Source organism: Phascolarctos cinereus, unplaced genomic scaffold (genome assembly GCF_003287225.1).
Source record: "Phascolarctos cinereus isolate Bilbo 61053 unplaced genomic scaffold, phaCin_HiC Scaffold_8;HRSCAF=390, whole genome shotgun sequence".
In the NCBI taxonomy this organism is placed as follows: Eukaryota; Metazoa; Chordata; class Mammalia; order Diprotodontia; family Phascolarctidae; genus Phascolarctos; species Phascolarctos cinereus.
This window is the reverse complement of record NW_027556291.1, coordinates 76846243-76862506: the sequence shown is the minus strand read 5'-3', so window position 1 is coordinate 76862506 and position 16264 is coordinate 76846243. Positions and strand designations below refer to the sequence as shown.

Below are 16264 nucleotides of genomic sequence, written 5' to 3'. Positions count from 1 at the left end.
ACAACATATTGTTGGGTTCTGCTTTCTCATCTGTTTTGTTATCTTCCTCCACCTTATGGGTGAGTTCATCCCATTCCCAGTTATGTATTTCTATCCTGTTCTCTCATATTTTCCCCTTTCTTTGTTTCCTGTTCTCTTCTTATAAAGAAGAGGACTGTGCAAGGAGTGTGCTTAGCCTCAGTGCTCTAGGTGCTGCAGTCTGCTTTTATTTTCCCTGCCTTTCTTCTCTTTCCGTCTCCAAGTACCCAATCACAAATTGCTTGCTTTCCTTTTAAACCCCTCTTTATGGACCACCCTCTATGGTTAGATTTTTTAGAAAATCTCCCCAAGTCAGTTTTCCCTTTGATTCCCCCTCTTCCTTTCCCCTCCTGTTTCCCTGTTGAGGGAAATTGTGTTTCTGTATTCTTCCCTCCTTTGAGCAGTTCAGATAAAGTGAGGTTCACATGTCACCTGTTCCCTCCACTCATTCCTCCTTGTTTGTATAGTCTTCTGACTGTGCATCCTGATACGTGTCATACTTTCCCTCACCCTTTCTACCCTCTCACCCCTACCCCCATCGTTTTCCTTTTCCCTTCCTTTTCCTCTAGATTATATCAAAACTTCTACCAGACCCTCTTTTTTATTTGGCATTTTCTGGACCCCTGATGATATTAGAGTTTTGAGGGGAAACTTATATCATCTCCCTCTATCTGAATGTAAACACTGCATCCTTGTTTAATACCTTATTATTGCTCTCTTATATTTATCTTTTTCTGTTTCTCTTGATTCTTTTGTTTGTATTTCAAAATTCTACTCAACTCATCTTTTCTTCTTGAAAGCTTGGCGCAGTGCTCTATTTCATTAAAGTCTATTCTCCTCTCCCCCACCCCACTCCTCGTCCCCTCGGTTGTATTATGCTCAGTTACAGTGCCTGGGGATTTAATCTAATGATTTTAAAATTATTTTATTATGAGAAAACATAGTTTTCCTGGTATCCAGGAAGGGCCCACTTTCCCTGCTCCTTAGTTGGAGGTTGTAAATTGTGGTGACAGCTGCTTCCTTCATGTGCACAGCATTGTAGCAAGGGCAGTCATCAGCTAGACTAGCTGTAACAGCCATTACATCGGTAGCAGTGCACAATGTGTTTGCAGTTAGACTTTCCTGAGGAACATAGATAGAGACCGCTGGGACAACACGAAGGTATGGATTGTTGTGGCTTATCTTCATACTTCTGCTACTTTTTGTACTTCCCCGAAAAGTGAATGGCACATGGTAGTCTTTTATTAAATGTTTAGTGAATAAGAATAATCATCATTTACGTAGCATTTAAGGATTTACAAAACCTTTCTCAAAAATCCTGTGAGGTATGTAGTACAAATATCATCCCCATTTTTTTTTTTTTGAAGAGGAAGCCAAGTCATGATCAGACAGCTATTAAGTGACAGATTTGGGATTAAACCCAGATTTTCTGTTTCTAAGTGCAGCACTTCTCCTGTTGTATAACTTCTCATAAATGTATGCCCAAGGAGATGGTCTCTTTTCTACCCCCACCCCTTTTCCTTAGACCTGATTTGGCTTTTGGCATGGAAATAAGGTAGACATCTTTTTAGACGTCTCTTGGGTTTTTTTTCTACCCAAATAGAATACTCTGCTTTAGTGGAAAGAGTGCATCCTTTGTGGGGTCCAAACTAGTGATTTGGTAAGTTTAGGGGCACTTTTACCATGAGAAAATTCCCTCTACCCATTTTAGTCAGCGATGATTCTGCAACTTAGAGTTTTAGAGTGTGTCTGGAGCAGTGAGAGGTTCAGTGAGTTGCCAAGAGTCATGTAGTCAGAATGTGTCTTGAGTTAGGACCTGAACCTAAGTTTTATGGACACTGAGAGCAATCCTGTGTACTATGCCCAGGCATCAGTACATCTAAATTTGTGTAATGTATTCCTTAGAATTTATTAGTTCTTTGTAGTTATAAAAATAGTTCCTAAGCATCAACACATTCATGCAGCTTAATATCTGTTAAGCAACCACGGAATACAGGTAGGGGTATGTGTGTGTATAATATATAAAATCCTTCCCTAATAATAACAGCTGCTTTACCAAAAATATGAAATTAGAGTAAAAACATCTTGAAATTCAGTGAAAATATAGCAGGCTAAGATTGTGCCTTTGGGAAGGTATTTGTAATCATTAATGCACTGTTAAGAATTTTAATTCAATTAATATAAAAATACTCATCTTTTACTTTCAGATATACAAAGGCACATTCCATGCTATCAGCTTTTCAGGTGAGTATTACCATGTGTGAGGAATTCTGACCAGTATTTTGTTGTGATTGTGTTATGTCGAGCAAGCGTGTAATCATTTGTTAAACACCTACTATATGCCAAGCATTGTGCTAAGCACTGGGGATATAAAGATTTTAAAAATGACAGCCCCTGCCCTCAAGAAGTTTACCAGCCATCTTATAATGAAAAAGGTTTTTTTTCTAATTATCTGAAATGTTTTTCATTTACTCATTCAACCTGAATGCTCACATTCCCTGTGATACTTAGTTGCTACACTTTTCCAGACCTTCAGATTCACCTTTTGAATCACTCCAGCCACCTGCACATTTGCCCAGTTTGTTTACTAATCCAACTACCTTTCTTCTCTCTCTACTAACTAGTTCTATTCCTCACCCACTGTCCTTTCTTTGATGGTTGCTCACCTTTTACATCTTACATTTTCTAAAGGGCTATAGTTTTGATCTTTCTACCACCACCCACACAGTGTCTAATATGACTGAGGCTTCATTGCTTTATAGTTAGAAACTTTGTATGCGGCACCTTCCCACAGCGAATCATTTGCTCACCTTGCATGAGAATAACTTTCATAGCAATTAGAACACATTTGTTGAGAAAATTTGAATCTGTATGGACCTGTCATTAAGTGTAAGTCTGCTAATATATCTTGATTTAATATTTATTGATCAGTTAACAAAAAAACAAAACCAGAAATAATAGCTACACAGCTCTGAGGATCAAGTAGAGGAAGAATAGAGAATATGATCACTTTTATGGGGGTATCAAGTCCCTGATGTAGGTAACCCTGGTAGAAAGGATTACAGTAAAAAGGTTTATGAAGATCAGTCTTAGCATGGTATGGCAGGAAAGGAGATTTTAAGAGATTCTTAGGAGAAGCCTCTGCATTACAACCGTAGGGTCTGTAAACAGTATTCATAGAGTAGGTCATAGGGCTATTTGGGGAGGGAGTTGAGGAAAATGGAAAAAAAAACAGTGACTGTTTTGATGTCACTTTGGGGAGTGTTTTGGTGGTTTCCAGATGGTTGTTGAATCATTTACTCAGAATCATACAGTCTTACAGCTGGAAAGAGTCTGCAAGATCATCTAGTTCAACTCCCTTATTTTACACATAAAGAAATTGAGGCCAAGAGTGACCCTCCAAAGATTACACAGTTGAGAAAACCGAGACTAGAATGAAACTTACTTTTCAGCTAGTTTTTCAGTGTGGTATGCACCAGTTGCTTCAATGAATTTCTGTATTTCTTTCATCTACTTGTATGTTTACTCCCCTGTTGGATTGTGACCTCCTTGAGGGCGAGACTTTTTTCTCTTTCTTTGTATCCTCAGGCTTAGCACAGTGGCTGGCACAAAGTAAGCTCTTAGTCAGTGCCTGCTGACTATGTTTTGACTGACTGATAATCTAGTCCTTTTGTTTCTTTCGGGACTTAGGATTGCGCTGGTGTGGAAAATGCATAAGTGCCTTGGCCACAGTAACATAGCTAGTCATGTCCAAGGAAGAATATGAATCCAGTTCTTACTGACTCCGAGTCCAGTACTCTTATCTGCTATGCCTGCTGCTGTACTGGTTTTTACCAAGTGCTGAGCTTGGTGTATAGCATTGGTATGTAGCTGAGTGGATAGCATTTTCAAAAGCTCTATCTAGTTTATCCCATCAGGAATGAAGAGGTATTAGAAAAATAATATGTAATGCTTTGTATTTACAGAGTTGCCATATCAAGGCATAGATTTGTGGGATTGGAGATAGAAATTAGGGGCTATAAATGATCCTTTTAGCATTCCTTTTGGGCAGAGGGAGAGCGGCCATTCTCAATTTCAGATCTTTTTTTTTTTTAATGTAAAAGCACAGGGAGGAGAGATAAGGGCAAATAAACTCAATAAGGAGTTTGTCTTTGCAACTCTTTATTACAAACAGAGCTAACATCTGTTCAGATTCATCCACACAAACATATATGTAGAGTTATTACCTATCTCCCACCTCTATACCTTTGCAGACTGTCTTGCAATCTTAGAATGCTTTCCCTCCTCATGTTGAAATCCCTAAATTTTGGCTCAAATGCCAGTTTCCTACATGAGATCTTAACTGTTTACCCTGATTGTTAGGGGTGTCACTTTCCCACAACCCACAACCATGTTGCTTTGTGTATATTTTGCATTTATTTGTTTATGGACTTATTATCTTTCCCCGTGGAATGTAAACTTTTGTTGTTATTTTTTCTTGGTATCCCCCAGTTGCTGGTACATAGTAGGCCCTTAATGCTTGCTTAATTGAGTGAGTTTTTGCACCAGTATGAGAAATGGATGTGTTGTAGCATTGTCTGCAACTTCAGTTGTAGTTTCATGACACTCATTTCTGACTTCAGATGTTTGTGGAGCACTTTGTGTTTCTCTGCCCCATCACATTCTACCTCAAGATCTTTCCAAATGTTTTTGTCTACAACACAGTATTTTTTGCAGTGGGTAATTGAGACACAATGAACAGTTAAGTTGGCACAACTCAAGGAGAGTTTGGAGACCTTAAGTATGTGAAGTTACCCTTCAAGAAATTCAGCTGTTTTTGTTTTTCTGTATAGGCTGACAATCTGACATATGTTGAGGGTAATGTTTACCTCTAATAGGCAAGTTTTGTTTGTATTGCAAATAGTATATTGTATATATTGGGTAAGTAAAATTTATAATAAAATTACTTATAAATTTTCTTTTATCTCTAGTAATATAACATCCAAAAGGATATCAGTCAGAAAATAGGCCTTTATTAAGCCCAGGGCACTGTGCTAAGTGCTGGGGATACAAAGAGGGGCAAAAGACAGTCCCTGCTCTCAAGGAACTCAAAGTCTAATGGGTGAGACCACATGCAAATACCTATTTACAAAGAAGATATAGGCTCAATACATTAGAAGCAGTCAACAGAGGGAAGGCACTAGCTTCTTGTGGAAGGAGGACTCTAGCTAGGACTTGAAGCCAGGAGGCAGAGATGAGGAGGGAGAACATTCCAGGTGTGAGGGGACAGCCAGTGAATGTGCCTGGAGTTGGGAGATGGGGTGTTTTGTTCAAAGAATGGCAGAGAGACCAGTGCCATTAGATTAAAGAGTTGGGGGGAGGGGCAGTATGTGGAGATGCTGTGTAAGGTAAAAGGTAAAAGGTGTAAGGTAAAAGAAGACTAGAAAGGTAGGTTTGGGGTCAGCTTATGAAACACCAAACTGATGGTTTTATAGTTGATCCCAGAAGTCATGGGGGAGTACTGAATAGAGGGGCTAAGGTGATCAGACCTGAGTGTAAGGATCTGTGTTTGTTTAAACAGATTTGTCAGACATTCCAATATAAATGATTACTTTGCTTTATGTAATCCTATAAATTATTCTAGCAGAGCCTAGGATTAGCTTTTTTTTCTATGTTGTAGAAAGGAAGAGCTAAAGGTGAGCTTTTCTCATCTTTGGTTCCATCATCATTAGCAGTTACTCTTTAACATTTCATCAGTAGCAGTTCAAATGTTCTACCTAGCCAACCAAAAAAAAAAAAAAGTCCTGAAACACCAAGTAAGAGCAGAATGATGCAAACAGTCCACACGGTAACAGCAAAATAAGTGTAAAGAACAAAAAGAATGAAACTGATCATTAATTATAACGGCCAAGCTTGGCTCTGAAGAAATGAGAAAATTACACCACCACCACCCCCCAAGGGGTGGTGGACTATGGTTATGGAATGCTACATGTGCTTTCAGATTCAGTTGATGTAATAGTTTTGTTGAATTGGCATCGTTTCCCTCTGTTTATATTGAGTTGCCAGGGATGATTTGCTGGAGGTCACAGGGGGAGTATAAGGAATGTGATGTAAAAACAAAGTATGAATAATCGTTTTAAAAACAAAGCAATTTGTTGACATGTGCTTTTAAAGAAAAGAATAACAATTAGTAGACTGGGAATTAAGTAACTTTATTTGAAAACTTTTGGGAAGATGTCTTTGTGTATATTCTAGGGCTCATTTGTCACGTAGACTCAGTAGGGTCCAGTAGGATGTCAAGGCAGATAGTATTGCCTCTTGACTTTTGCCCACATAGGCGACACGTAGATACTTGTTGCTTTGCATTGAGGTACTTTGGTTAGGACCAGTTACAATATGATACTGGCATTGAGGGAGTTATTTATTAAGGAATCTTACTGAAATATGTTTTCACCTGCCTCTTTTTAGCTTTTATGACTCATTAGGTGAAGTAAATGAGCAGGCACTGAAGAAGATCATCCTGTGCTGTGAAAAGGTATTGGGATTTACTCCACCTCTGTGACTTAATCCTTTAATTCTCTGCTCTTTTGGCTTCTGGCAACACTTATAGTGACATTAACTTTGCACACATGGCTTCAATATTATATATAATAATATCTTCATATTATCCTCCAAAGTAAGAAAGAAGAGCTGAAAGGCAGTATAGGGCCATAGGCAAGTCCTTGAGCTTCTCTAAGCCTGTTCCCTCATCTGTCTGTCAAATGGAGATAAAATGCTGTACCTTAAAGGGTTTTTGTGAGAAAAGACCTCTAACGTGCTGTATAAATCTGAATGACAGGCCCTTTACCACAGAACTTAAGAGTTAGGCTAGAACTCAAAGGGTATTCCAGACTTGAAGGATTCCCCTTTAGTGGGAAGAGCACTGGCTCCAGAGCCAGAAGACCTGGCTCAAACCCTCCCTCTTAACTCTGTGTCCTTGGGCAAGTCACTTTGCCTCCCTGGGCCTCAGTTTCCTCATCTGCAAAAGGAGGGGATTGGACTAGATGGCCTCTGAAAGAGAATCTTTTAAGTACTTAGCAAGATTTTGCTTTGTGCTGACAGTGCAACCAAGATTAGAAGGAAAGCAGAAAGCTGGGAAACACTTTTTACAGCCAGTATCTCTGATAAAGGCCTCATTTCTAAAATATATAGAGAACTGAGTGAAATTTACAAGAACATAAGTCATTTACCAATTGATAAATGGTCAAAGGATATGAACAAGAAGTTTTCAGATAAAGAAATTAAAGCAATCTATAGTCATATTAACAAAGTGCTCTGAATCACTATTGATTAGAGAAATGCAAATTAAAACAGTTCTGAGTACCACATCACACCTATCAGATTGGCTAATATGACAAAACAGGAAAATGATAAATGGTGAAGAAGATGTGGGTGGACTGATCAATTTGGAACTATGCCCAAAGGGCTACAGAAACGTGCGTACCCTTTGACCCAGCAATACCACTTCTAGGTCTGTATCCCAAAGAGATCATACAAAAGGGAAAAGGACCCACATGTACAAAAACATTTATAGCAGCTCTTTTTGTGATGGCAAAGAATTAGAAATTGAGGGGAGTTGGGGAATGGCTGAACAAGTTGTGGCATAGAAATGTGATAGAATACTATCATGCTATAAGAAATAATGGGCAGGCAGATTTCAGAAAAGCCTAGAAGGACTTGCATGAACTGATGCTGAGTGAAATGAACAGAACCAGGAGCACACTGTACACAGTAACAGCAACATCGTGCCATGACCGACTTTGATAGACTTAGCGCTTCTCAGCAATACAGTGATCTAAGAAAATTCCAAAAGACTTGTGATGGAAAATGCTATCCACATTCAGAGAAAGAACTATAGAGTCTGAATGCAGATTGAAGCATACTGTTTTCTCTTTTTTTTTCTTTCTCTTGGTTTTCCCCTTCTGCTGTGATTCTTCTTGCACAGTATGACTAATGGGGAAATATGTTTCGTATGATTGTACATGTATAGCCTATATCAGATTGCATGCTGTCTTGGGGCAGGGGGGAGAAATTTAGAACTCAAAATCTTATAAAAGTGAATGTTGAAAACTCTAAATAAATAAACAAATAAAGTGGGAGGAAAAGGGAAAAAATATGAAGAGGTATTTTTAAATACCAAACAGAAAGAAAAAAGAGAGATTTTGCTTTGTCAACCTGGTCAGAGGTTTGGTCTATAAAGAAACAAACGGAATTAGGTTGTATACATGCTGTTTTATATGTTCTAACTTTCTTTTACCAAACCATTGTTCTAGTCACAATTCGTTCATCCAGAACACAAACAACATTGTCATAACTCTACCTAGGAAGTGGGTCAGGGAATTTCTTGTAGCTCATCCAGGATTTGGCTTTTTTAGATCGGTTGTTTGCTTAATTTTAACAAAATGACTGTTTTTTTTTCTTTAAATAGGTCATTAAGGCATCACTAGGCACAAAACAACACAGAGGTATATGTGAGAATCTAAATGCAATGAGGGTCCTGCCTCTTGAGGAGTTAATAGGCATCCAGTGAACTTTGGGCTGAAGACATTTAGCGGTTTGATACCTTTTGAAAACAGCCTCACAATCCAGGAAGCTTTATCTCTGGAGAAAACTTCTATTTCATAAACAGTGTCAGGCTGGTTGACTATTTCTTAGCTATGCTGTAACCCTTCTGTTGACCATTCTGTTGTATCGGAAGGGGACTTTTGTACCCTCAGAGCAAGCCCCCTTCCCCTCCTGACTCAAGATGCCTGTGTCACCCAAAATTATAGTCTCCATGTGTGTCAACCATAAACATGGGAATGACATAAAAGGATAGGGTCCATTGAGCATGAGCATGAGAGGTGCCATAGTGTCACTTGAAATTATAGTTCCAAGAAGATGCCCAGGATGTCTGGGTTTCTTCTGCCGTAAACAAAGATGTCAAAGCATAAGTGTCATACGATAAGCAAAGAGAGGTGCCATTATTCAAGATAATGTCTAAACAAGGGAGAGTCATAGAAATAATAAGATAAAGGAAATGTCCAGTGGCATCTGGTCCTCATCAGAAAAATGTTCCCAGTCAGCCAAATCCAGGAGAGCTTTGGGTTCACTTGGAGAGTGTGTCTGTTATGCCAACCAGGATGCTTCTTCTGATTGGTTAGCCCAGGTTTTGGCCCTCTTTTGAGGGGGCTCAAACAATCCTCAGCTTAAATACCTCAAGTGAGGGAAAACTCACTAAACCTTATTTAACCCCAACCTCCCAAGGAAACCCATTCCACTTTTGGATAGCTCTAAGTTCTTTCAGCTAATCCTTATATGGCATGAATTCAAGACCCTTTATCATCCTGACTGTCCTACTCTAGGCACTGGTCAGCTTATCAAGGACCTTTCCTAAAATGTGGTCCCAGAACTGAAGAGAATATGATCCTTCTGGTCTGATCAGGGTAGAGCCTCTCACCTTTCTGCTTCAATAATTCTGTTTGAATAAACATTTTTGGTTAACTGTGGGGTATTTCTTAAGTCATGGTGAATTTTATACTTTTAGTTGCATTAATCCCATCTTTTAAAAATGGTCTTGTTATAAATTAAAGGTTGGTTACAAATGAAAAGCCCAAGAGAGAGTTTCTGGGTAATTAGTAAGCAATTTATTAATTAGGCTAGCAAATAATCAATAAATTGATGGTCAGTGGTCTCTCTTGGTAAGGAAAGACAAAACCATGGAGATTACTGAATGCTTAAATACCTTTGGAAAAGGAAGTGCCCCTGACAGGTGAAAATCAACCCCGACTGGTGAACAATTACTAGGGGGTTGACATTTTAATAAGGAGGTGTAGGGTCAGCTCCTCCTGCTCAGAACTTGATTTGATCAGCTGCCTCCAGCTGATCTGGACAAAGGAATCTTACTCTACCCAGATCACTCCTGTGCAACAATGGGAGGTTTCAGGGGCATGAGCCTAATGCTTTAGGGCTAGAATTCACCTAGATTAGATTCTATTTGCTCTTGAATTAGAAGGAGGATTAGGCCAGTCTCTTCATCAGCCCTGCACTTTAGAGACTGACTGACCTACCTATAAGCACTGGTCCCTGAAGGAGGAAATAGAAAGGCAAAAAAAGCTTCCATCCTAATTTGGTTATTAATATAATACAAAAATAATCACATCTCTCAGGTTCTGGTCTCAGGACAAAAATAGGAAAGTTGTCTTGAGTAGGACTTCTTTTTCTCTCTTGAAATTTTTTGGGTAAAAACTGAAGAATGCATAAAAGTACTGTAAGTACAAACAAATATTTACACTTTTGGAATGTGCAAAATGCATATATGTAAATCCTTAAGGTTGTCAACAGTTTTTCTAAATGTTGATCATTATTTTTGAATATTTTGTTATTTATTTTTGTCTCATTGTGGTAGTACAGTTTTAGATAATAGAGACATTTAAATTTGGTTTTCCCCCCCCTCCAAGAATGTGATTGGATGGTACAAATTCAGACGTAATTCAGACCAAATGGTGACATTTCGAGAGAGGAATCTTCACAAAAATTTACAACGTCATCTTTCAAATCAGGAACTTGTTTTTCTGTTGCTAACATCAAGCATAACCACAGAAAGCTGCTCCACTCATAGACTGAATCATGCATTGCATAGACTTCAGGAAGGGTAAGTGTTGGCGCGTATTTGTTATCAACTAGTAAACTTCAGGATGTGATTTTTCAATAGTTCTTAAATATTTTATACAAATGTTTAAGTTGATGTAATAACTTTTACGCATGGGTGTATGTGAGATGGTCCTTTCCTTTTTATATCTGGATTTTCCTGCACACAGGGATCATAGCGATGCCTGGTTACCAGTAGGAGGAAAATCACAAATTTTTCCTTCCCTTAGTGATGCTAATAAGGGTAATACTAACTCATGTTATACAGATGCCTTTTCCACACAGCCTCAGAGTGTTATCAAAAATGCATTGACTTGATAGTTGTTTTTTTTAAACAAATGGATAATAGTTTAAGCTAAAATATTAGTTATGCCTAATGATAATTGTGTTCCATTTTGAGTGAACTAATTGTTGTAAAATCAACAAAAGTGTTTTTTTTTAATATTTAAAATGATTGACAGTGTTGTAGATAAAAGTAATTGCTTATAATTGGATCAGTTTTAGCTGAACAATTATTTTTGGACAAGTAATAAGAGATGCTTGTCTACAATGAATGGAAAATGAAGGTAATAGAATGCCACTGCTAAATTTTTAACCTTGCTTTAAATTCATATTAAAAAATATTTTTTAGACTTTTCCATCAAGTGCCTTTAACGGTGACCAACTTGGGTACATTAGAGCGCCAGAGATATAAGACTGTGTCAGATTCCTGTAGATCCGCTGCCTTGAGCCGAACAATCCACACACTTGGGTAAGATGGCTCCTTAGCCACTAACTCCTCACCTTACCTATTTCAAAGATGTTGTTTTTCAGTCGTTTTCTCTGTTGTGTCTAACTCTTTGTGACCTCTTTTGGGGTTTTCTGGGCCAAGGTACTGGAGTGGTTTGCCATTTCCTTCTCCAGTTGATTTTACAGATGAGGAAACTGAGGCAAACAGGGGTCGGTGACTTGACTTCACACAGCTAGTGAGTGTCAGAGGCCAGTTTGTAACTCAGGAAGAGGAGTTTTCCGGACTTCAGGCCCAGCACTCTATCCACTTCACCACCTAGGTGCCCTAAATTTCAAACATGCTGATTTTCTAAACAAGGATTTTTTTGTATCATTAAATCTAAAAGGGATCTAAACTTAAAGCCACTATGGATGTAGCTGTCTACAAATTTATGCTCTCTCACTTTAATCAAGTCCTCAGGGCTTCCTTTTATTCTTCTGTAATTGCCTATCTTATCCATTGATCATTAAGCATAATTAAGTGGCTTCTTTGTGTCAGGCCCCAAGTTAGGGATACAGTGAAACAATTCCTGTTCTCAAGAAGCTTACATTTCTTTTTGTGGGGGAACAACACATTCATAGGTGAGGAAATACAAATTATATATACAAGGTACCTGAAAAGAGTCAAGGGCTTCATGGTATCTCCAGAGTTAGGTCTGGAGCCCACCCTGCTGGGAAACACGGCTTCACCCCAAAGAGTGAGATGGGGCATGTTAAACTCCTTTTCCCTCCTAGCCAGTATAGCCTTGTTGTCAACAGAATCACGCTGCCCCCTTCAATGCACTTTTCCTTCTGTCCCCTCTCATGGTTGCCACTTAGTGGGTACACCAGGCTGCCTGTTTTATAACCCAACTTCACTTAATTTTAATGCCAAATAGAGTAGTCCATGTTTATCCTAGAAGCAATAAGAGCCAGCCACTGGAGCTTCTTCTTCAGGGAAGTGACATGGTCCTACTTGTGCTTTGGGAATTCCATACTTTGCCATGTGGCTGTTTGCAAATCTTTTCCATTCTCTGTCTCCACTCTGCCTCTTCCCTGCAAAAGACTTCACTACCTATGATATTGATAAGATAAAGCCCATTCAATATGAGCTTCCTGGTCTTCATCATTTCTTTCCCTTCATTCTGAAAGAATGAGGTGTTTTTTCTCTTTAAGAGTTCCACTTAATGCCATCCTGCTTAAATCCCACCTAACTTTTCCTACCTCCATTCCTCACCCCTACTTTTTAAAAGTTCAGACTTTCTGTCGTCTGAGCTTCTGCTTATAAACATGCAGATTTACTTCATCCAAAAAAAATAAATTTACTTTTGATCCTACAGCAGAGGCTACTCCCCTACTTGTCCTTATCTTTCCTACCTTCCTCTTCAAAAAAAAAAAAAAAAAGAAAAAGGGTAGCACTCTACTTCCTTACCCTGGTCAGCTGAACCAGAATCAGCCTCTAACCTGCAGGTGGCCAGAGCAAAACAGAATAGGCCAGAGACAGGAAAGTCAGGACACAAACAGCAGTTTAATTAATTTCAGAGTGAGGAAGCCCTCCCCCCCAAGAAGGTGGGCTTAAAGCTGCTGATGCTGGAGCCACTTATATGCATGAAAGGTATTGACTCATAACACAATCATTCTTGGGTCTTGGCATAGTTCTCATGGTTGGCCTTTCTTGGGACAATACAGGCATTCTTGGGTCCCATGGGAACAGTCATTGTCTCAAGTGCTGGGGGGTTGTGATTATTCTGTGGGGTACAGAACCAGAGACTGGAGTTCTGTGAAGGGAACAGCAGTGCAATACAAGGAACAGGCATTGTGAATGTGTGATAGATGGCCCTGGGAAATAAGGGGAGCTGAATCCTCCAGTGAACACCTGGTGCTGATCTGAGCAATACACTTTGCCACAGGGTGATATCATAGGAGCAGAAAGAATATTGTTAGGCCAAGCTCAGGGCACAGCCTGCTTGCTGGGCCTTAGCTCTGAGGGACAGAGTATCTCCAAAATATTTTGATACCGCTTACTCATAGAATCTGTGTTCAAGGGCATCTCCTAGTCAAATCTTCATTTTACAGATGAACTATAAGCATCAGTTTTGACATATATATGCACAAGGAAACATTTTCTTTCTCACCAATAGGTCAGAATTTTTTAATGAAGATGGAACTTTAAAAGAGGTAGAGAAAATAAGTAATCTTTATGTCTCTATGCAGGAAGAATTAAAGGTAATTATATCAGACCTTTAAAGATTGTTTCTAGATTTAGAAATCATGCTAGTTCTGCATGTTTAGGATTTCTTCTCAATAAATGTATGGATTTTGCCTAGAGGAAACGTCTATCAAAAAATATATTGTACCCCAAAAAAGTAATAATTTATTATTCCACATATACATTAAAGTTTTTTTAATTCAGAAAGTTTATTTTAATAAATTCCTCAACCTATAAACTTATAAACCTATAAATTTGAATTATCTTTGGTTACATTAAGCTTCTCCACCCACACCCTAATTAGCCACGTTGTTGTTAAGTAAAGAAGAAAATTGCCCTTGCAGAAATGCAGTAGTTAATGTGTGAAATGGTTAGGAAGTGGTTAAGATCTGTGATTGTTGCCCTATTCTTTCCAATAGAATTCCTTTTACTTAGTATAGGTTACTAATGTATCATGAATTAGAATGTTGTCTGTATAATTAAACTAATTTTCTTTTGTAGAAAATATGCACTCAAGTATTAGACAGTGAGCAATTAGTAGAAAAACTCAGAAAGGATATAAAGAGACTAAAAGAGGAACTTGCAACAAGAAAGAGACCAAAGACTGTAGTATCAGGTAAAAAAGAAAAGTTAATAACCATATTTTCCCCCTATATAGCCTTTACCTAGCACTTTCAAATTGACAAACCTGTTACTTCACAAGCAGCCCCTGCACTCCCAATTTTGCAAAGAAAACAGAGGCTCAGAAAGCGATGGCTTGGATGCTTGTAATAACCAGTTCTTAAACCAGTATGCAGCGAGCCATGTCAAAGTTTTAAATAACCTCAGTTTAACAAGATTGGATGTAGTCAGCAGTCTCTGGTCAGTAAGCACACAAGAAGACGTTTTGAAAAGTGAAGGGACTCTTTCTTCATTAAAATTTTGCAGTTGGACTCTTAGATCAAATAAGCTGTGAAAGGCCCTATACCCTCACCTTCCACGTCAATCTGAACTTTTACATAATGCTGAATAATAATAAATTGTTTTATTTCATTTAGCAGGAAAAAGCGGTGACCCAGAAACACAAGAGAATGTTTTGCTGTGTCAGGCTTTACATACATTTTTCCCAAATCAAGAATCTCTTCATTCATCTGTTGTTTCTTTGGAAGGCAGGCAGATTGCTAGTAAGTGCTGTAACATTGACCATAAGCTCAGTGTAGTGAGTGAATTAACTCTGATGGTGGAAAGCCCTGATTCTGCAGAAGATGATGGAACACGATGCAAAGTTAAGCGTAAATCTCTTGACTTTGAGAACCAAAGACCACTCAAGAAAGCAGGAGTGTTACAACTTCAGAATCAGTCCCTTAAAAGAGATGATGAAAACAGTGATAGGGAAAAAGGACTGACAGGCAATATAGAAACAGATGAAGATGCTGAGAAAGCGAAGGACAGCATTGAACATCCAGAGTCACCAACTTTATGAACCTTTCATATCATTTTTCTTATTGTCCCGACTGACCAAAAGGGAGCAGAGGGGGAGAAAAAAGTTGGCTGTGTTGGATAATTGGATAAGTTCTGATACTTTTCTTAAAGTATTGCTTCATAGAAAATATTTTGGAAAACTATTGCTGCGTTAAGAATGTGGCAATATTTTTTATTTTTATTACAGTTGTTATAAAAACCCCAGACTCAATTTGGAATTCAGTCCAAGACTGGACTCAGCGAATTCCCCCCAAGTAAGAGTTAACTGGGTAATTATGAAATCACAATTTTTGGAGTGAAAGAAGAGATACCTTTATTTGACGATTCTCACGAGAAACGGGTGCGCAGATTCCTTCATGGAACTCACACATACATACAGAAGTAAAGGAAACAGTTACATGAATTTCTTGGTTTTAACCCCCAACTTGTCCCAACATTCCTGCATGTTCCTTGTGCCATCTGTGTTTACGATATCTATTATTTCTATAGAATCTGTGAAAACCAATCTCTTCTGTCTGTACATTTTGTGTAAACCAATAAACAAAACGACAAACCAATCAATAACCTAATGTACCCCTTTCCTGTGTTTCTATCAAACCTGTGGAAACCAAACTGTTAATGTTTCTCACACTTCCCCCATTTTTTTTTTTAAATAAGGATTTGGTTTCCACGCCTCTTCAGCTGCCCCTTCCTCAAACCGTTTTAACATCAATTCACATTCCTCATTCCTAGTGGAATCATTGGTCTTCTCTGTTAAAATCTTTACCCCTTCAGTGTTGGATACATGTATCTGCCCTATCTTGTTGGTGGATTCCTGTACTATTTGAGTTATTAACCGAATAATACAAGGGAGACACATAGGTAGCAATATTACTCCACTCAAAGCTAGCAACACGACTCCTAACAATTGTTTCCACCAAGATCCAGTGAACCAACCCATCCAGGATGTGCCAAAGGGATTTGTCCAGGTTTGAACAGGGACATGGGCTAGCTTTCTAATATCCTTAGTTATTTCTTTTACCACTTTTCCATTATCATCGATCCTTATACAACAGTTTGACAGGTTCAGTTTACCACCCACTCCTCCTTCCTCTGCCAGCAAGTAGTCTACTACTAACCGGTGCTGAATGACTGCCTCTCTTGTTCGAGTGGGCTGATCAGGTAACAGGTCTAAAGCTCTAG

At 38.6% G+C, this 16264-nt stretch overlaps 1 protein-coding gene across 1 annotated transcript in view; it reads left to right on the top strand.

The window, feature by feature from the left end:
• LOC110203656 (BRCA1-A complex subunit Abraxas 1-like) overlaps window positions 1-15630 on the top strand; it is a 29697-nt gene extending 14067 nt beyond the window's left edge. The window contains exons 3-9 of the mRNA XM_020980142.1: window positions 2226-2262; window positions 6466-6532; window positions 10476-10669; window positions 11297-11416; window positions 13554-13638; window positions 14123-14237; window positions 14659-15630. Coding sequence (XP_020835801.1) covers window positions 2226-2262; window positions 6466-6532; window positions 10476-10669; window positions 11297-11416; window positions 13554-13638; window positions 14123-14237; window positions 14659-15083 — 1043 coding nt within the window. The 3' untranslated portion in view covers window positions 15084-15630. The remainder of the gene's footprint in view (window positions 1-2225; window positions 2263-6465; window positions 6533-10475; window positions 10670-11296; window positions 11417-13553; window positions 13639-14122; window positions 14238-14658) is intronic.
• Window positions 15631-16264: the final 634 nt, after the last annotated feature.